Source organism: Carassius gibelio, chromosome B21, assembly GCF_023724105.1.
Source record: "Carassius gibelio isolate Cgi1373 ecotype wild population from Czech Republic chromosome B21, carGib1.2-hapl.c, whole genome shotgun sequence".
Classification (NCBI taxonomy): Eukaryota; Metazoa; Chordata; class Actinopteri; order Cypriniformes; family Cyprinidae; genus Carassius; species Carassius gibelio.
The window spans coordinates 4,731,922-4,754,974 of record NC_068416.1 but is presented as its reverse complement, the minus strand read 5'-3'; the positions used below and the strand labels follow the sequence as shown (position 1 = coordinate 4,754,974).

The following is a 23,053-nucleotide window of genomic DNA, read 5'->3' as shown; positions in this document are numbered from 1 at the left end:
TTATGTTTTGAGTCAATTTGACCCCAGGCTGTTTTAGCTTTATAAAACATTATCATATTGTCTTTTGATTTCAAATGCAATTCAATTGCAATTTCAGGGTCACTTCTAAAATATTTTGGAGCATACTCTACCACTGGTCAGGATGAGCCAACCACCTCCTCCGCTAGACATATGTCTCCACAAATTTCTGATATTGAGGATGAAGACCTCTTTGCCTCTACTTCTCCCCAGCATGAGCTTTCAGGTATGCATATCGTGTGTGTGTGTGTGTGTGTGTGTGTGTGTAGGCTACAAGACAATTGGACAACTGCAATTTAATGTAATTTTAATATTTCTGATAATTTATGAGTAGGACTATGTTTTTTCACTGCTATGTGTTTTGAGTAATATGACGATATGCTGTCTGATAGAAATGCCTGGAGCTGAACCCCCACTGAGCCCCACTGGCCCTCACATCTGACTGACAGGATTCGGACTGAGCTGGTTCACAGAGGACCAAGTAAAGTGCCACCTGGCTTTGTTTTCCATAGGAATGAGAGTGATGGGAGAAGTTGCCATCACCAATATTTTAAGAAGACATTAGTAAGTGGTGAAAAGATGGCAAGAAGTTGGCTGATTTATTCAATGAAGAACAACAGCCTCTTTTGCTTCTGCTGCAAATTGTTTTCCAAGAGGAACATCAATTTAACAAGTGCAGGAATGGCAAATTGGAAACATGCAAGCAATTATCTCACATCACATGAAAACAGTACAGAACACCTCAATTGCATGAAAGCATGGAAGGAACTGTCAGTGAGGTTAAAAAGTGGGACAACTATTGATGAGCAGGAGATGGCACTTCTGGAGGCAGAAAGGGTGAGATGGAGAGCAGTGCTGACACGTCTCACTGCTATCGTGCAGTCACTGGCCATTCGAAATTTGGCTTTAAGGGGACACACAGAAACAATGTTCACACCATCAAATGGGAACTTTCTCAAAGAGGTCGAACTTATGGCCAGGTTTGATCCCATCATGAAAGATCTCCTTAACCGTGTCAAAAGAGGAACAGCAAGTCATAACAGCTACATAAGCCATCACATGCAGAATGAGCTGATTGATTTGTTGAGCAGCAAAATCATATCTGCTATAGTGGATGACATCAAGCAGGCAAAGTTTTTTTCAATAATTTTGGATTGCACCCCAGATATAAGCCACACAGAACAGTTGTCAGTGGTCATTAGAGTGGTGTCACTGATGGAGAAGCCCCATATCAGGGAACATTTTATGGGATTTTTGGAGGCAGAGGAGTCCACAGGCCAGCACTTGGAATCCATGATCCCGACGAGACTTGAGGAGTTGGAAATTCCTTTTGAAGATCGCAGAGGACAGTCATATGACAACGGGGCAAACATGAAAGGCAAAAATAAGGGAGTTCAAGCCAGACTCTTAGAAAAGAATCCCCGAGCTGTACACATTATTTTCAGCCTCCACCCAAAGATGGGCCATACTAAAGAACCATGTGAGCATCACCTTAAAGATGTGGGCAGAAACAAGGTGGGAGAGCAAGGTCAAGAGCATCGAGCCCATGTGGTACCAGGGAGCTGCCGTGAGAGAGGCTTTAATTGAGGTGAGAGTCCACACCAAAGACCCTGCTATAAAGGCTGAGGCCCAGTCTTCATTTGAGGAGGTGGGGTCGTACCGCTTCAGTATCTGCACGGTCGTTTGGTATGACATGCTATCTGCAATACAGCATGCCAGCAAACTCATGCAGTCTCCTAACATGCATGTGGACCTAGCCGTGAGTCTTTTGAAGAAGACTGAGCGAGATCTACAGAGCTACAGAGCAACTGGCTTTGTGACTGCGCAGATGGTGGCCAAAGAGATTTGTGAAGATATGAATGTGGAGGCTGTATTAAAACAAAAAAGGCTGAGGTCCACAAAGCGCCACTTCTCATATGAATCATATGATGAGCCTTTCAGTGATGCACTTAGGAAGTTGGAGGTTGAATTCTTCAGTGTTGTCGTTGATGCAGCCACGTCAGCCATCAAAGTGAGATTTTCCACATTGGAAAATGTGGGAAAGAAATTCAGAGTTTTGACAAATTTCCCAAGTCTTGCAGACGTGGAGCTGACAGATCAATGCGAGGCACTTGCCACCACACTGCACTTTAAGGGGCACTCTGATTTGGACAGTAAAGAGCTTGTGCAGGAAATTAAGAACTTCCCTGACCTGCCATCAAAGACCATGAGCCTCCTTGAGCTTATCACTTTTATGGAAGATAAGGATCTATCGGAGATCAACCCCAACTTTTGGACTGCTCTCAGGATTGCACTTACTCTGCCAGTCACTGTGGCTCAAGCAGAGAGAGAAGCTGATCAAGTCATACCTGAAGTCCACCATGTCCCAGGATCGGCTCACTGGGCTTGCCGTCATCAGTATCAATCACTTAATAGGGGAGCAGATTACACACGATGACATCATTGATGATTTTGCATCAAGGAAGGCAAGAAAGGTCAGGTTTTAGTTTGTTTTCTGTTCTGGGCCTATGCCCTCTTTAGTGTTTTTTCACATTTGTGTGATGAATAATTTGTGTTATTTAGAATATTTATTCTATATTTTATTTATATTTTTTACTTAATATTTTTTGTTGATAATAATATTGTTGCTCTCTGCTTTTGTTACTTTTTATATATCTGATTGTATATATTTTTGGCATATTAATATAGTGTATATTTATTTAAGTAACTTATACTCATATTTTGTGCAGAATGGTGTTCATTGTCCTTTGGCAATGTTGGAGGTGGAAATTGTGCACCTTAAAATGTGTGTTTGCTGTTTAAATTGCAATAGTTAATAACTTCATTCTCTTAAGTCTGGCTTTCTAATGAAGGATTTGTGCAATTGAGAAAGTACCACTTATGTTGTTATAATAAAATATAACTATTTGTTTGTTTGTTATTTGTGTGTGTGGGGGGGTGTTGGGGGGGGGCGCTCGAAAGGGGTCTCGCCCAGGGTGTATTTCAATGTAGAACCGCCGCTGTTGAACAATACCCAGCCCTAGTCATTGCTGCTGCTGCTCTCGTTCAGTTTCAGCCTCGGGATATACGCTGAATCTGACTGTTAGCCGTGGTTTGTTTTGGATGTTTTTTTTTTCCTCACCGTAATGTCACAGCTTCCAAACGCTCTCAACGCAAAAGCTTACTGGCGCTCCTGATTCTTTAGCTCCGCCCACACGTCACGCCTCCAGCGGCTCGTGTTTTTCCGGGAAAAATCGGTACAGACTATCTTTCTCTTATGAATATAATAAAACTAAAGACTTTTTAGAGTTATGAAGGATGCAGTACTACTCTATAGGTACTCAAGATTAACAGGATATCGAGTGAAAATGAGCATTTCACCCCCCCTTTAACTAACTAATGAAAATAGCTATTATTTTCCATGACTGGGATCTTGATTTGTGTGAAGAAAAACAACAACAACAAAACAACAACAACCCAGCATCCAACCAGAGCTGCAGAGTCAGACTGGACTGATCACAGGTCGAGAATGAGGAGAGATTATTTCAGTATTTGCTGCTGAACAGATCCTGAGTTCAATAACGAATATCTAAATCAATTAAACAGCGCAAAGGCTCATTAAAAAATATTTAAATTCCGAGCGGCTCTTTTGATCCGACATTAAAATGTTTAAAAGAGTGGAGACGAAGCACGTAGCAGGTCAGAGATTCAGCGAGAGAGCACTATTCGGACGGCACTAGTTTTCTAAACTACGTTTGAGTTTCGATTCTTACCACCTGGCGTCTGTGATTTTCATGTACCAATTCGGACGGGACTAACATCTCCGTGTTTATTACAGAGGTGGGAGGGTCTGATTTGTGCATCTGGGCGTCACAGAGATCACGCGCTCTGTATGCGTGTATTTAATTCATTCAGAATGATTGCCTTAGTATTATTACACAATAAATACTAAATGGCTAGTATAGCAAAACCATGTTAATGTGTGGTTCCTTTAGTTTAACGTGTTTTCCTTTTTTTATTAAATGTAATAATAAAAATTATGTAGTACATAAATGAACGTGAGTAATCTTACCTGATGCTGATATTATAATAGCCGGTATTAACAGTTTACGCGATCTTGCTCTTGATTTTATTATTTGTATTATTTTTTTATTATTATTTCTTTGCCGCTAAGCAAATATATCAAACATGCGCGCGGTAAGAGCATCTACGGTAATTCTCGTTGACCAAAACACACATGGAAACGCGTTGTGAAATAAAATATCACCGGCAATCACAGACATTCGCATTCGGACGGGATTAGTTTTCTCAGAGGATCACTGAGTTTGCTGAAAAACGGTAGGTAATTTGGTCTGGAATTATCACAGAGGTTGTGTGAGAAAAACACAGACGTGGCAGATTCGGACGGGATTAAAATCACCGAGTACGTCTGTGAAACGCAGATTTCTCTAACGACCCCCTGTAAAACTAGTCCCGTCCGAATAGGGCTAAAGACAGCAGCCGAATCCCGGAGATTATGAGCGATTCTCACCTCACAAACAAACGAAAAGCAGTCTGGTTCGTGAGCTGCTCGTTTAATTCCCGTGAATCTGCCGCACACAGAACAGCTTCCATTCTCTCAGACTTGAGATATTAATGTGTGACGGGTTATTCAGCAACAATCGCGTTTCGTTCATGTTAAACTGAGTAAAACACAAGGGAATCATATAAGAGTTTGCACTAACAAATGCTCCCTGTATTCTTTACAGTTAACTGTACAAGCACATAAACTATTAATTCATACTATAATGACATACCGAGAGACTCTGCGCTCCATCTTCACTCGGTCAGAGTAACGGACAGGATGACGATTTCTTTTTAAACGTGCGTCTTTCGTGTCGCCATGGATACCACGTGCAGTTGAGCCATTAACCAATCAAAAAAACTTGAATTGGTGCATCTGCGCGCGCTTTCGACTGCACCTGCGCATTGGCCGAATGAGCCAAATACGCTTTTTAAAGATATTTGAGCACAACTGCGAAAATTCATGTCCATAAATGTGATTTTAAGATGATTAAGAGTAGACTAGTCTTAAAAGTTAGTCAGATATTTTTTTTCTTTAAGACTTGTCACATATATATATATATATCGTTTTATTATGTTTTTAAAGAAGCCCATCTGCTCAACACAGGTTCTGTGGATCTGAACAAACCTGACCTGCTCCTCAGGATCCAGCTGCACAAGACATCTGTCCAGATTCAGACACGTGATAGATTTAATATAGAGTTTATTGAATAAGGTTGATTTTCGTTTTATTTTCTTATGCATTGTTTTCTGTGATGCTTTCGTTCAGCTGATTAGTAGGAAGTTGTTCTGTTGTCTAGTTTTGTTCATGCTCATGATGATAATGCTGTATGTACAGTGGTTTGTGTTGTTTTCATTAATCTCAAGTATTGCACAGCGAGTGGAAATATATGAACCACTGGAGATTTTATAGCCTAACATTTGCAGAAGATATTTGGACTCTTCCATCACATGAATAAATGTAGGATGACCATACGTCCTCTTTCTTCCAGACCTATCAAAAACACATTGGGTGCCGTCAGAATGAGAGAAACATTACAATAAACCACAGCACTCCAGTCCATCAGTGAACATCTGGAGAAGACTAAAGATGAAACACATCCAGCATTAAGATGATTTTAACTCAAACACATAGAGTCTATAATCCAGAATAACACTTCCTCCAGTGAAAAGTGTTCTGGTCTGAATCAGGAGAGAAATCTGCACAGATCAAGCAACGTTTAAACAGATCTAAACTAATATGTGAGAGACAACAGCAGATGCACTTTTCACTGGAGGAAGTGTTATTATGATTATGGAATGAGAAATCACCATAATTGTAAAAATAGCACTAGCACTAAAAGTAAATGTTTGATTGTGAGGCTTCCAAAGGTTAGTTTTAGGAGATTGTAGAGGTGCAGTCAGTCTTACTGTATCACTGTATAGTTTCAGACTTTACAGCACATTTTCTTAAAAGATGATGGGATAGACTGACTCACCATATCTCATGATGGATGGGGACGATTAAAAAATGAAAGTCTCAGAGCTCAAATCAGATTCAGAGGAGGGCTGGATAATTGGACATATCCTGATCACTGCACTTTTATTACTGATGAAAGATGAAAATAGCAAACCGTTTGGACAGTAGTACAGATAGATAGATGTTGTGTGGGCCTAACAAACGACTTAAGAAATCATAGCTTGCTTTTATCTGTGGCACAAAGAAGATTAGATCACTATATTTATTCATGTTATATTTCTCTGATTTAAACGGGAGGGTTCACATACGCTGAAGACCACCAATAGAATTACAAAGAATTCTTCTTTATTTTTACGTTTTGTACACACTCATCACTATTTTATTTTTGTATATGCAGAGATTTACATGCTCATAAAAGACTACATTATCAGGAAAAGATGCAAGTGAACTGTTTCAATAACCAAAACACAAACAACAGCTGGACAAAACCGTGGGAAAATCTCTTCTTTCTTTCTTTTTTCTCCAAATTTGACATGTTCAGACTGTGTTGAGTGAGAGACTGAAGACGTCATGATGACAGACAGTGGGCTTCGATCTTCGGTCTGCTGTCTGGCCTTTTGCTGACCGCTCAATCAGGAGAATGTACACTTCGTGGATTCATAAGAAAATACAGGAAGCATAAAGAGCTTCCAAATGGAGAATAACTTCTAATAATGGTAATAAATAATGAATAATGGAATAACCCTGATCATTAAATTAGCTAATAAGTCAATAACATTTCAGCAAACAGACAAAAACATAACATAGGCCGAACAGACGGACTGAAAAGGCCTACAAAAGGGGAATGTGTTTAAACAAACATCTCTGCAGATTCATCCCCATTCATATCCCCTCATGAAACACAAAGATAGAGTTCTGATATCATTCATGAACAGATTCAACTCTTATTGGTTTCTCTACACTTCAAACCGTTGCTTAAATAGTTTCACATCTAGTTTTCTTCAACATTTACACTACTACTGAAAACTTTGGGATGGAAAGGAACTGAAAAGCTAGTAGTTTGAGCCCAAGACTGTGTGATGTGCTCACTTTGATCAAGTGAGACACATTTGTAGAGCTTTACTACCTAGACAAGCATCCTATGTGATTGTTGTGCATGAGGTTTGTATGTAAAATGTCTCAGAGGGGCTGGGAATGTCAAACATGGAGCGCCGGCACACAGCATGCATGGCTTACAGCCTGAAATGTGCTGGATTTGCCAATCGAATTCCCTTCAGACCCCTAAAAAAGGAAAGATGAATGTACACGGGTGACCTTTGCCCTCCTCGGCCCACCGGAGATGAATGAAGCATGCATGCTAGCTGGGACGTGTCCACTTTTGGAGGAAGACTGGATTTGGTTGCAGCTCTGCCACATTTCTAAAGGCACACCAACCGTTGACATTCACAGCCAAAGGGGAATTACTCGTTTAATGACTCTTTCATCGAGTAAAGCTCATGCTCGGCCCTGACGCCCGTGGCTCGTTCGGAGCGTTTAGTGCCAGCTAGTTTTCAATGAAGAAGAACAAATAGTGAAGGAATGCTGGAGCGTCCTCATCTGCTGGAGACGAGAGACTACATGGAGATGTTGCTGTACAGCTGCTCGATTTCTGTCTTGAAGTACTGCTTCAGCTCCGGTCTCTTGGACTTTAAAGTGGGGGTCAGCAATCCGTTCTGTATGGAGAACATTTCCTTATGGATGTGGATGTCTTTAACCTGCCAGGAGTCAAAGAAAGCGTTGTCAATTATCAGGTGAAGCAGCACTACACATGCTAACTTCTTTTTTTAGCATTCACGGTTCCATGCAGGGAAACTTTCCATTGCACAACAGATTCTTCTTTAGAGTAATCAGATCTTCTTCACACTAAGGAAATGTTCACTGAAAGGTTTTCTCTGTGGCATTGCTATGGAAAACGTAAAAATGCAATGTGATAACTACAATTGGCTGAAGCATACTTTAATATATTATGAGAAGTGTGTTTTCTGCTGCGGTGTCTTTAGACAACTGTCCTCCAAAAAATGAGCAGGATTTTTGAGTTGCTTTAATTAATGTCATCATGCAGAAAAGACACATCATGGATATTTTACAGTAAAACTCCTTGACGAAAAACATGTAAAGCCTGTTGAAATAAAAATTTACTTTATTTTTTGCTGTGTACTTAAAAACATATTTTGGGGCCAACTCTGTAGTCATAAGTGACAAAACATCCTCAGTTGTTAAATGTATATAAAGGTTTCTGTTAGGGTGAGTGTGTGGTTTAGGGTTGAATTATATTATTTATAGCTAGCTGTAGATAAAAACAGTAGATGTGTTTATGATTCTGCATGATGTTATTCCTGATCATGGCTTTGAGAATCAGTAAATTTGGCCTTTATCACTGAACACAGGAATGAAGAGTAATCTCAGATAACCCAGAGGATTTCATCTAACTCAAATGAGATGCGTTTGAAGAGCCACATCAGCCAGAGATGAATGATGATGATGATGACAGAAGATCAGGTGCATCTCAGGGGTTTCAACAAGAAGAATAAAGAAAGACCTTTGGTTTAAACATTCATTAATCAGCTAAACTAAATGTTTCCTTAACCAATGAAGTCCTAAAACTCATTTTCACACCAAAGAGTATTCAGGAAGCTGCATTAACTGTGTTTATGACTGCAGCTGCTGAAGACTAATGTTGTGAACGCACCTGTTCAAATGAATGGAGACCACTGGCTTTTCCCAAACGCACCATGTCCTCCAGAATGGCTTTCTTCAGTTCCTTCAGACACGAAACAGACACCAGTCAAAACCACTGCATGGTGAAAGCTGAAAACACTTTTATATACACTTATACACTTATGTGTTATAGAATTCTCTGCTTGCTTTTGTTGAAAGTCAATTTTAGAGTAACTCGACTCTGTTGTGCAAGTATGTAACATGGGTAAATGTTTGCTGAATGTGCACTATGTGATATATGTGTGATATATGCTATCCTAATTTCAGTGTACACGTGTGTAATGACAGTAAAAGGCATTCATCAAGCCTTACTTTATTTCCACACAGCTCGTCATAGCTTCCCACGAAGCCCTTCTTCTGAGCCCAGGAGGGTAAGACCTCAGGATCGGGGACGATGACTCCCACCAGACACGACTGCACACACAATCATCAGGCGTTATGAAGCGGTCAGCGCTGTGACCTGGTTCTGTGTGACCGGAGCGTGAGCCACTGACCTGCAGGCTGTCCCCGTGAACATAGAGCTGAGACACGGGCTCGCTGCGGATGTAGATGCTCTCGATCTTCTCCGGGGAAATATACTCTCCTTGAGCTAACTTGAAGATGTGCTTCTTCCTGTCGATGATCTTCAGCGTGCCGTTCTGATGGGAACAAATGAAAGAAGCCCTCAGTTATCTGTCTGAGCGAGCGGGACGGTTCAACGGCTCTTTACACTGTATTCTGTGGTTAAAGATTCAAGAAGCAGCCCTGAAGCACAAGGTCAGATCTCTGTACAGACAGATCATAACATCAGACACAGCGTCACGAACCGACAGCCATTTGCCAATGTCTCCAGTGTGAAGCCATCCGTCTGCGTCCAGCGTCTCAGCCGTCCTCACAGGATCCTTCAGATAACCCTTGAAGACGTTTGGGCCTTTCACACAAATCTGAATCAAGAAAGAAACAGTTCAGGGGATGATTGATTTTGAGTGTTGTTTTGCAGATCTCTAGAGAGAGCCTGGTCTGAGATTTCTGTCTCACTAACAGACAGATGTGTAGAGCTATTACAGGATCTGTTCAGCCATTTACAGTTCAGAATTTCACAATATCTGAAAATCAATATTTTACCCTCTGACAGAGTTTATAATGTTTATTAAAAAAATACATCATGGCTTACACATTTTAGAGAAATTGTGTTTACATTTCTGCAAATACAAGTAGAGCTCTCCGTTTCAGTTTCCTGATTGTAAAGTGTGTTTTCGGAGGATGTCTGTGCAGGCCGTGTTAACAAACCTCTCCTTCTCCTTTAGCAGCAAAGTAGTTCTTCTCAGCCACATCCACCAGTTTAATGAGATTACAGGGCAGCGGAGCACCTACGTGACCTGCCGAAACACACAAGAGGAGAACAACTGCATCACAATCATCCAGTCTTCAGCAGAATCTCCACAGCAGTGATGAACACCGAGAGAAACCTGCAAACATTTCTGTACAGAGCTGGAAAATGACTGAAAACTCTACATGCTGACCTGTTTTAAAATAAACACATATATAACACAATCCCCCAGGCAAAGAGTATAATCATGTATTATCTGGTGTATTTCAACTGCTTCCATGTTCTTAACAAACAAAGAGATAAAGACTGAAAAACACAGATGATGGCTGGAAATGACATCACAGAGAGCAAAACTCAAATGAAGTGTCATGTTAAAACCAGCCACAAGAGGGAGAGCTGTGCATACAGATGCCACAATGAAGACATTTCCTCACAATTGCTTTATACTTCCCCACAATATTCAACTGACTGAATGCCACATGGTGTCAGACTTTGGAGGATATAAAGGTGTATTTATGATCAGTTAGTCTGCTTACATTATACCGCTCATACACATGTGACCGCTGGAGATGGGAAAAACAAGCTCGCTGTGCTCCAAAGTTCAGGTTTGCTGAACTCTGCCCTGTGAATTGATATCATGAGGAGACGTGTGACCGATAGAAGATCGACATGACCTCTGAGCCACATTAAAACAAACCTTCAGTCTGCAGGATTGCAGCGATGCCGTGCACTTTATTTCTGCCTTAAGAATTTTTACTATTTAACCATTTAATAAAAGCAATAAGCATATTAAGTGTATTATAAGAGACGGATCAGCTGTTATCAGTGTCAGTCATTCATCACGACGTGTCAGAATAATCACACCACACTGAAATAAACTATGAATAAAAATATGAACTATTATTATTAGATCAGGTCAAAATAGCTCTTTAAAGGTAACAGTTGGAGGTTAGCAGTATTAACTTTGTGGTTTGTGCGGTAAGTAAAAATAACCATTAAAAAACGATTAATAATAGCATAATTAATGATAGTACAGCTGTAACTGCTTACAACACACCATTCTCTCCACACAAAAAACAAACAGGAAGTATCTTGATTTCTTTTTTCAAACAACCAAGCAAAAAGTCACACTAATTCATCACTAACTCCTCCCATGTGCTTCACTGAACAATCAATAAAAACACATCTACACACAATGTGTTTCTTTCTTTCATACTGTGTAATACTGTATTCACATCACAAATGGTTACAGTAAAAAAGTGTGGTTTTGCTTGATGTGTTTGAGATATTTTGAATGCAGTTCTTCATTTTCCAAGAGATGTGAGGCATTTTGTGTGTGCAATTCTTGGATTTGTTTTTAAAAGCTTCTGTAATGTGTAAGTGGATGAAAGAAAAGGAACCAAACAGAAGCAAATTTTGATTAGTCTGATATAATCAGTAAAGTAGTTGAGATGTGTGAGTGCTGATTGTGCTGATGATCTCACCGGCCGTCCAGTCTCCAGGGGTGGTGTAGGTGCATCCAGCGGTGCACTCCGTCTGACCGTACGCCTCGTACACCTGACAGCCCAGCGCCGCTCTCAGGAAGTCCAGCACGGTCGGAGACGCAGGAGCCGCTCCGGTGATGATCATCCGTAACCTGCCACCCAGACTGGCCTGTGAGGAGATCAGAAGAGTAATCAAAAAACAGACGAGCGGTCAGAGATCAGGAGAACGATCAGCGATCAGACGAGCAATCAGAAATCAGACGAGCGATCAGAGATCAGACGAGCAATCAGAAATCAGAAGAGCGATCAGAGATCAGAAGAACGATCAGCGATCAGACGAATGTTCAGAGATCAAACGAACGATCAGAAATCAGAAGAGCGATCAGAGATCAGACGAGCGATCAGACGAGCGGTCAGAGATTAGACGAGCGATCAGAGATCAGACGAGCGGTTAGAGATCAGACGAGCGGTCAGAGATCAGACGAGCGGTCAGAGATCAGACAAGGATCAGAAATCAGACGAGCGGTCAGAGATCAGACGAGCGATCAGAGATCAGATGAGCGATCAGAGATCAGACGAGCGATCAGAAATCAGACGAGCGATCAGAAATCAGACGAGCGGTCAGAGATCAGACGAGCGATCAGAAATCAGACAAGCGGTCAGAGATCAGACGAGCGATCAGAAATCAGACAAGCGGTCAGAGATCAGACGAGCGATCAGAAATCAGACAAGCGGTCAGAGATCAGACGAGCGGTCAGAGATCAGACAAGGATCAGAGATCAGACGAGCGGTTAGAGATCAGACAAGGATCAGAGATCAGACAAGGATCAGAAATCAGACGAGCGGTCAGAGATCAGACGAGCGATCAGAGATCAGATGAGCGATCAGAGATTAGACGAGCGATCAGAGATCAGACGAGCGATCAGAAATCAGACGAGCGGTCAGAGATCAGACGAGCGATCAGAAATCAGACAAGCGGTCAGAGATCAGACGAGCGATCAGAAATCAGACAAGCGGTCAGAGATTAGACGAGCGATCAGAAATCAGACAAGCGGTCAGAGATTAGACGAGCGATCAGAGATCAGACAAGGATCAGAAATCAGACGAGCGATCAGAAATCAGACAAGCGATCAGAGATCAGATGAGCGATCAGAAATCAGACAAGCGATCAGAGATCAGACGAGTGGTCAGAGATCAGATGAGCGGTCAGAGATCAGACGAGCGATCAGAAATCAGACAAACGATCAGAGATCAGACGAGTGGTCATAGACCAGCACTGCTCATCACGCACCTGGATCTTGTGGAAGAAGATCTTGTCCCAGACGCTGTTGCAGCGGATCACGCCGCGCTTCACCTCCAGCCCTTTCCTCTTCGCAGCGAAGTTCAGCAGCCAGCGCTTCAGAGGAGTGTTAGCCTGACTGAAGATCTGAGAGACGACAGACAGTTTAGTTTGTTTTTAAGCCATTTGATTCACAGGGACACAGGAAGTATAAACCTCACAAACCATGTTCATGGTGTAATACTGGTGCCATTATACACATTTGTGTCCTCATAAATTATATAAATGACTGAAAGGCCTGTAGACAGACACACACACAGACAATGTCCAGAACCTCAAAATATGAACATATTTATATTCAGTAATTTTTATAAACAGCAAATATTGTCTGAATCAAGCAATAAACCATGAGTCGCTTGAAAGAGCACTGCACATCTGCGGTGCAACCTAAAACATCTAAATTAACCAGTTCATTTCAGTCAAAAATATGATTTAAAAATCACTTAAATACTTCTGTTTATTCCAACATAACTTATTTTAGCCCTTGTCACACTGCTGGTGTGTGTGATCAGTCAGTTTGTGCAGCACTTTCACTTGCAGACAGAGAAAGCAGGAGCGTCTCACCTTGTCATACATGCGGTTCAGGAGTCGGGGGACCACTGGGAATATGGTGGGCCGGAGAGCCTTCATGTCGTCCGAAAGCAGACGGATATCACCTTGGAAAAAGCCAATCCTCCCGCCGTGACAGATGACCACCGCCTAGAGATCAGGAACAGCAGACTGACCGATCAGAAATACTGAGAAATATTTGACTCCAACTAAACTGATCTGCTGTAGTGTCTCTATTGTGTTATGTAGAGCTGATATTAAAACAAAAATCTCATAATGGATTAACTGTGCAACATTAACATAATTATTAATATTAAATATTCATCTTTTCATGTTTATTACTGTGAACCCAGCTGACAAAAAAATGCATTCTAGGGACACACACACACACACACACACACACACACACACACACACACACACACACACACACACAGAGAGATAGATAGATAGATAGATAGATAGATAGATAGATAGATAGATAGATAGATAGATAGATAGATAGATAGATAGATAGATAGATAGATTGGTCATATGAAGACTGCAGTGTCTGAGAAAGAGGAAGTGTGTGTTTCTGGGATTGTGTTTGTGGTTTCATACCCTCATTAGTGTGCACTGCTGACACAGAGCCAAACTGTAACATTAGCAGAGCTGGAGGGTGTGTGTGTGTGTGTGTGTGTGTGAGAATATGTCACAGGAAACACAGGCAGACGTTTTCTCACACATCTCACCTCAATCAGCCTCTCGAACATGTGAGCAAGAGGCAGGAAGGAAATGAGAACGTCGTCTTGGTTCGGAAAGATCACCTTCTGCAGCGGCACAAATAGAAAGCGCAGTGTTTAGTCTGATAAGAGCCAGTCAGCTCAATACAGAGGGGATTCGAACTAGTGATGGCCGATTCGTGAACGAATCGTTCAATTTAACCGGTTCTTCTTAGTGAACCGGTTGAACCAGTTCACCAAATCGAACTGAATCGTTTGAAACGGTTCACGTCTCCAATAAGCATAAATCCACAAATTACTTAAGCTGTTAACTTTTTTAACGTGACTGACACTCCCTCTGAGTCAGAATAAACCAATATCCCGGGGTAATCCATTTACTCAAACAGTACACTGAATGAAATGCTGTGAAGACCGAACTGAAGATGAACACCGAGCCGAGCCAGATAATGAACAAACACGCCCACTGCTGGAGCAGTTCTCGTTCTCGAGTCAAGAACCGGTTGCTTCGGTGTTCGGATCACCAGTACACTCAACCGAGAATCGTTTCTGTCGGACGCGTCCGATTTGAGAACCGATGAGCTGATTCTCGTTCTCGAGTCAAGAACCGGTTGCTTCGGTTTTCGGATCACCAGTACACTCAACCGAGAATCGTTTCTGTCGGACGCGTCCGAATTGAGAACCGATGAACTGATGATACTGCGCATGCGTGTAATTTTGTAAGTATTTTGTTAAACATCGGAAAGTGTGATAAAGTAACTATATTTTATTTTGATTTTTTTTTTATTATTTTTTTTGGATTAATGTTTCCAATCTGTATATTGTATATAATGTATAGGCCAAATGGGTTTTCAGGGAAGTTGGACAATAATTAAGACTCTAAAGACTCTTATGTTTAATAGGAATAAGGGATGATTTATGAGATATCTGTACTGTATTTATAGTTAATGATGACATTCACAAATTGAGTTTGTAGTAAACAGAACATGAACACGAGTAGAGCAGCTGATGACACTGAACTGCAGCACGTGCTGGTTAGAGCGATTCTCGTTCTCGAGTCAAGAACCGGTTGCATCGGTTTTCGGATCATCAGTACACTCAACCGAGAATCGTTTCTGTCGGACGCGTCCGAATTGAGAACCGATGAACTGATGATACTGCGCATGCGCGATTCAGCGTGAAGCCAACTGACTCACAGCATGTCTGAACCGAAGGGATTCTTTTGGTGATTGATTCTGATTCTGTACTAGTAATGTTATGAGCTTGGGTATTTTGAGGGCTTGGATGAAGGGCAATCTGGCGAAACGTAAGTTAATTTAATAACAAATACATCGCAATGGATTATGTTTAGTAAGTGGATCATGGTTTCTGCACTGATGACACCTAATTTATTTACTTTATATCTTCAAGACTTAAATCCTCATATGCACATTATTGCTGTTACTGTATTTAGGTGTTGTTGCAAAACTCAAATGTAAACTTTTCATGATTATGAGGTTTTAACTGACTAAAGTTATGATTACTGACTTTATATATTTGAATGTTTGATAGACGTGACGCCATTACGTCATCGCCAATGACGTCATTACGTCGAGCGAGAAAGAACCGATGAACCGGTTTTTTCAACCGGTTTATTGAATCGAACCGTCCGAAAGAACCGGTTCGCGGAAAAGAATCGAACTTCCCATCACTAATTCGAACACAAAACACTCACATCTGTCACTTTCAAGAAGCCGCCGAAGTCTGCGATGATGTTCCCATGGGTCAGCATCACTCCCTTCGGGTTTCCTGAAGCACACACACACACACACACACACACACATTACTGTAAGTTAGATCAGATCAGATCTCTGAGGAGGAGCTGACGTCACATTACTCTGCTGTCTGCTGATTTTACTGAATAAGAGCAGAACTAATCAAGTCACTCTACAGTAGATTAAACTCCCTTGGCTGTAAAATCTTGCTCTATGGCATTATAAAAGTATACAAAAATATATGTCAAAACATGGTATACAGTATAAAGACTGAAACTAAATATAATGTCAAACATGTATTTCATTGCTCTTCGACATCTTCAACACGGCTGTTTTGTTTTAAAAGTCTAGGACTGCATTCAGACAGAAGTGAGAGATCACCGATTCACTTCAGTTCTTCTGAACAATCCTCTCAATTCTTCAGATAAACTCAAGGACAGGGAGCGAGGGAGAGACTTGACTTCTACAATTCTTTTCCTTCATCAAGAATATTTGGAATTTGTTAATTCTTAAAACAATCACAGACTTTTATCCCCCCTTGAGCATAAATAAATGGGGGGGGGGGGTGGGGACTTTAAAAACATTTACAATAAAACTTCCATTCCCATCAGGTTCACAGAGAAAATTATTTAAAAAAGCACTGATGCAAGAAGATTATTGGCAATTACTGTCCCAATATATGATAGACAACCTCACACAGACCTTCTCCAACAAACCCTCCCAATTTTTCTTTTTATGTTCATCTTGACCTAAATACACTCCTAAATATTTAGACCCAGTTTTACCTCACTCAATATTATTAGGAAGTTCAGGCACACTACTATCTTTGGTGGCACCACACCACACAACTTCAGTTTGATCCCAGTTGAGTCTCGCAGAAGAAGCTCTTTTATAAACTTCTAAAGCCCCTTTTAAAATCTGTACATCATTCTGCTGTTGTACTATACCAGCGAAATCATCAGCGTATGCAGATCATATAATAGACTCATTCCTAAAGCTACCATTTATAGTTAAACCTTTTCATTGATGTCTTACAAACACATTAAAGGTTCAATCGCAAACTGGACACTTGGCCAGACATCGGGCATCCTTGTCTAATTCCTTTTTGTATTTTGACTGATACACAACCACCTCCTACTTCAATCATGCTCTCAGATCCCTTATATACATTCATTTTATCCATGATATTAGCCTAACACCAAACCAAAGCATTTTAAAACATGAACCAATACTGATGATCAACGCGATCAAAAGCTTTTTCTTGATCCAAGGATAAAATACCAACACTAACATTATACATTCTTAATTTTTCTAAAAGGTCTCTCATTAAGAAATAATTGTCATACATACACCTTTTAGTAAGACAATGAGTCTGATCATCAACTTAAGCAACAGGTCTCCAATTTTTAAGCAAACACAAATCTCCTTTCTTGGGCAGAAGAGAAAGGACTGCTCTTTGGCAACTCTTTGGCAGTACTTCTGATTTATAACTTTCTTCTAAAACTTCAGTCTTGTCCAATTATTCCCCAAAGAGATTTGTAGATCTCAGCTGTAAGTCTATCAAACCCTGGTGCTCGTCCTGTTGAAGATGTTCTCCTGCATCAGTTATCTCCTCAAAGGTGATGTTGAGATCTAGTCTGTCTTCCTCTTTCAAGGTTGGTTAATCATTGAAACGTTCACATGTCGTATCAGGATCAATGTCCTCTTTGGCAAATAGTTCTGTATAAAAATCAACAGCAGTTCTACCAGAAAGACTCGGGAGATAGAGGAATGTACGAAGCATACATTTATTGACAGCTCAGCGAGCACAATTATAAATTTCTTTGGCGGAAGGCCCCGTCCATGGTTCGTAATCCGAGGGTAGCGAATCTGCATTTCCTGCCTGAAGACGAAGGCAGGGGCGCAGCAGACCCCCCCTGGAAGGTAAGGACAGGACCATCCTGGTGGTGGTGGGGAGGGTGGAGGTTGTTGTCGCGTGGGCATCTGCGAACTCAAACATGTGTAAGTACGATCTTTTATACAGGAGTATAAAGACGTGATTGGATAATGATGAAGGTAATTAGTGACGAAGTGATTGAGTCTTCCTGGCAGAACTTAGGCTAAAGCTTCCATTTCTTCTCATCATTAAAGGGTCTGAAGTAATATTTCCATCAGGCCTTCGTAAACAATGCATGAGGTTATGAACATATTGTTGATGCTAATAAACCTTGTTCTAACAAGTGCTGAATCTCCAATGAATACAATGAGCAACTGTTTGTGTTAGAACCATTTTAAAAGAATGAAATGATGATCTGATATAGAACATGGGATTATACAAGTTTCTTCTATTCTACAGCACATCTAAACGTGCAGCACTAACCCTATTGTCTGTCATTTTAATCCATGTATACGGTTTAATTTCCTGAGTTTTCTCTCTCCAAATATCAACAAGACCATATTGTGTAATGAAGTGAGGTTCTTCCCCATTCCTATCACAAGTAAAATCCAAAGTACAATTCCAATCTCCTCCAATTACTAAAAATCATCATTAACAAAAGGAAAAAAATAATATCTTTGAGTTTAAGAAAAAAAGCCATTCTCTCTCTACCTGTTGTAGAGTCATAAATATTTATTAGATAAAAAACTCTATTTTTGATTTCTACTTTAAGAACAAGAAGGCACCCTTTCACTACCTCATTTTTAGTCAAAATATTAACTCTACATCAAGACGAAAATAATACTGCTACACCTTCACACAGATTAGTACCATGACTCAAAACATGATCCCCTCCCACCACATCCCCCAAACGATTTCAATATTTTCCGTACTATGCCTTTCTTGTAAAAACATAACTTGAATTCCTTTCAAATTTAAACATTCTTTTAATAATGGCCTTTTACTTTTATCCTTTGCCCCATTTTTATTTAAGGATCCTTCTTTAAGAACATCCATAGCAAAACAAAGGAAAAAAGTAGAAGAAAGGGAAACACAGTAAAGGCCACATTCCCATGTGCAGTTATTTAGAGTTTGTTAGGGTAGATCTACGTTTAACCGTTAAACGTTTAACCACTGTCAAGCACTTCTTCAACCTAAACCTTTTTTGCTGCAACAAAACTTCAACTCTACATTCTCTACGAAATTTCATTACAGATGCAACAAAATTATCCAAGTCAGGAAAAACCTCCTCAATCTCAACAGACTTCCCCTTAGTTTCCTCCAGAAAGTTATTGTTCAGCAGAATAAAAATCACCAAATCTACCAACATCTAAATCAAAGCATGAATCATCATCTCTAATACTCACACTCTTCTGACCTGTCCTACATTCTGCTTCATTTCACTGATGCTGTGTGTTTTATAGATGTAGTGATGCAGGAGTTACAACCTCATAAAATACTCTATAAAAAAAAACACATTTTAATCCAATTTTGTCTGATCAAATAATGAGTCAAAGAGGAGATGCTAAAATCTGCACAGTTGATTCACTGCACCAGAAATGTAAAGTCAAGTCAGGCCCATTGCATTGTGGGACAGTGTTCTACTCATACAGCGAATGTGCTTCCGGTGCACAGATGATCTGCAGCATACACTAATCATATACACATCAGTCAGTCACAGCAGAATAGGTTTCCCATAAAGTTATGCAGAAGTCAATGGATGAGTTGAAATGTCTAGTGCATCCAGTTCAATTATAACCAACATTTAAAGCAGCAGGATTTTAAATGCCAGACACACACGTTCCTGCTCACATGTACATTCACATGCATATAAACAAAAACAAATCTTTTCAAAGCAAAATATATTTTCTAACATCACATGTAGAACTGGGTTACTCTGCCTTCAGAAAACATGAAAACATGCTAACCACATCTAACTGGTTTAACATTTAGCATCTGAATCAACCTCGACACATGAATTCATGCCAGCAGAAGACAGCTCAGATCTGCAATGTGTGACAGACGAGAAGCTCACCCGTGGTTCCGCTGGTGAAGCACACGATGGACAGGTCATCTGGTCCGGGTGGCTGAAGGAACACATGAACACATGAACACTTGAACATGAAAACACGAACATGAACACATGAACACGAACACGAACACGAACACGAACACGAACATGAACATGAACATATGAACACATGAACACATGACCACATGACCACATGAACACATGAACATATGAACACGAACACATGAACATGAACATATGAACATATGAACACATGACCACATGACCACATGACCACAAACACATGAACATGAACATATGAACACATGAACACATGACCACATGGCCACATGAACACGAACACATGAACATGAACATATGAACACAAACACATGAACATGAACATATGAACACATGAACACATGACCACATGAACACGAACACATGAACATGAACATATGAACACATGACCACATGAACACATGAACATGAACATATGAACACATGAACACATGAACATGAACACATGAACATGAACACATAAACACATGAATACATGAACATGAACATGAACACATGAACATGAACACATAAACACATGAATACATGAACACATGAACATGAACACATGAACACATGAACACATGAACACATGAACATGAACACATGAACACATGGACACATGAACACATGAACATGAACACATAAACACATGAACACATGAACATGAACATGAACACATGAACACATAAACACATGAATACATGAACACATGAACATGAACACATAAATACATGAACACATGAACACATGAACACGTGAACACGTGAACACATGAACACATGAACACATGAACACGAACATGAACACATAAACACATGAACACATGAACATGAACATGAACATGAACACATGAACACATAAACACATGAATACATGAACACATGAACATGAACACATAAATACATGAACACATGAACACATGAACACGTGAACACGTGAACACATGAACACATGAACACATGAACACGAACATGAACACATAAACACATGAACACATGAACATGAACATGAACATAAACACATAAACACATAAACACATGAACACATAAACACATGAATACATGAACACATGAACATGAACACATAAATACATGAACACATGAACACATGAACACATGAACACATGAACATGAACACGTGAACACATGAACACATGAACACATGAACACGAACATGAACACATGAACACACAAACATGAACATGAACACATAAACACATGAACAGATGAACACATAAACACATGAACACATAAACACATAAACACATGAACACATAAACACATGAACACATGAACGTGAACACATGAACACGAACACATGAACACATGAACACATGAACATGAACACATGAACATGAACACATGAGCATGAACACGAACATGAACATGAACACATTAACACATGAACATGAACACATGAACATGAACACATGAACACATTAACACATTAACACATGAACATGAACATGAACACATAAACACATGAACAGATGAACACATAAACACATGAACACATAAACACATAAACACATGAACACATAAACACATGAACACATGAACGTGAACACATGAACACGAACACATGAACACATGAACACATGAACATGAACACATGAACATGAACACATGAGCATGAACACGAACATGAACATGAACACATTAACACATGAACATGAACACATGAACATGAACACATGAACACATTAACACATTAACACATTAACATGAATATGAACATGAAAACGAACATTAACATTAACACATGAACATGAAAACGAACATTAACATTAACACATGAACAGATGAACATGAACACGGACATATGAACATGAACATATGAACACATGAACACATGAACATATGAACACATGAACATGAACACATGAACACATGAACATATGAACACATGAACATGAAACACATGAACACATGAAAACATGAACATGTGAACATGAACACACAAACATTAACACATGAACACGAACACATGACCATGAACATGTGAACATTTGAACACATGAACATATGAATATATGAACACAATGAACACATGAACACATGAACATGAACATGAACACATGAACCCGAACATGAACACATGAGCATGAACCCGAACATGAACATGAACATGAACATGAACACATGAGCATGAACACGAACATGAACATGAACATGAACATGAACATGAACATGAACACATTAACACATTAACACATTAACATGAACATGAAAACGAACATTAACATTAACACATGAACAGATGAACATGAACACGGACATATGAACATGAACATATGAACACATGAACATATGAACACATGAACACATGAACACATGAACACATGAACATGAACATGAACACATGAACACATGAACATGAAACACATGAACACATGAAAACATGAACATGTGAACATGAACACACAAACACAAACATTAACACATGAACAAGAACACATGACCATGAACATGTGAACATTTGAACACATGAACATATGAACACAATGAACACATGAACACATGAACACATGACACATGAACATGAACATATGAACACATGAACACATGACCACATGAACATGAACATATGAACATGAACATATGAATACATGACCACATGAACACATGAACACATGAACACAAACACATGAACATGAACATATGAACACATGAACACATGACCACATGAACACGAACACATGAACATGAACATATGAAAACATGAACACATGACCACATGACCACATGAACATGAATATATGAAAACATGAACACATGACCACATGAACATGAACATATGAAAACATGAACACATGACCAAATGACCACATGAACATGAACACATGAACACATGAACACATGAACACATGAACACATGAACATGAACATGAACATGAACACATGAACACATGAACATATGAACACATGAACATATGAACATATGAACACATGAACATGAACATGAACATGAACACATGACTACATGAACATGAACACATGAACATGAACATATGAACATGAACAGTCCTAAAGTTCTTCACAGACACACTAGCAGTTCGGGGAACATTTAAATTTAAGCATTTAATCAGAGGAAAACTACAGTCTGATCTCTGGGCACCAGGTGTCACCTGACTA

At 39.9% G+C, this 23,053-nt stretch overlaps 1 protein-coding gene across 2 annotated transcripts in view; it reads right to left on the bottom strand.

The window, feature by feature from the left end:
• Nucleotides 1-6,342: 6,342 nt before the first annotated feature.
• LOC127985953 (long-chain-fatty-acid--CoA ligase 6) overlaps nt 6,343-23,053 on the bottom strand; it is a 31,028-nt gene continuing 14,317 nt past the window's right edge. For both annotated transcript variants that reach the window (XM_052588166.1, XM_052588167.1), the window contains exons 9-20: nt 19,881-19,932; nt 15,891-15,964; nt 14,189-14,266; nt 13,473-13,607; nt 12,861-12,995; nt 11,570-11,738; nt 10,046-10,134; nt 9,583-9,699; nt 9,271-9,414; nt 9,089-9,190; nt 8,748-8,819; nt 6,343-7,773 (exon numbers count right to left, since the gene is read on the bottom strand). In XM_052588166.1, coding sequence (XP_052444126.1) covers nt 7,633-7,773; nt 8,748-8,819; nt 9,089-9,190; nt 9,271-9,414; nt 9,583-9,699; nt 10,046-10,134; nt 11,570-11,738; nt 12,861-12,995; nt 13,473-13,607; nt 14,189-14,266; nt 15,891-15,964; nt 19,881-19,932 — 1,308 coding nt within the window. In that variant the 3' untranslated portion in view covers nt 6,343-7,632. The remainder of the gene's footprint in view (nt 7,774-8,747; nt 8,820-9,088; nt 9,191-9,270; nt 9,415-9,582; nt 9,700-10,045; nt 10,135-11,569; nt 11,739-12,860; nt 12,996-13,472; nt 13,608-14,188; nt 14,267-15,890; nt 15,965-19,880; nt 19,933-23,053) is intronic.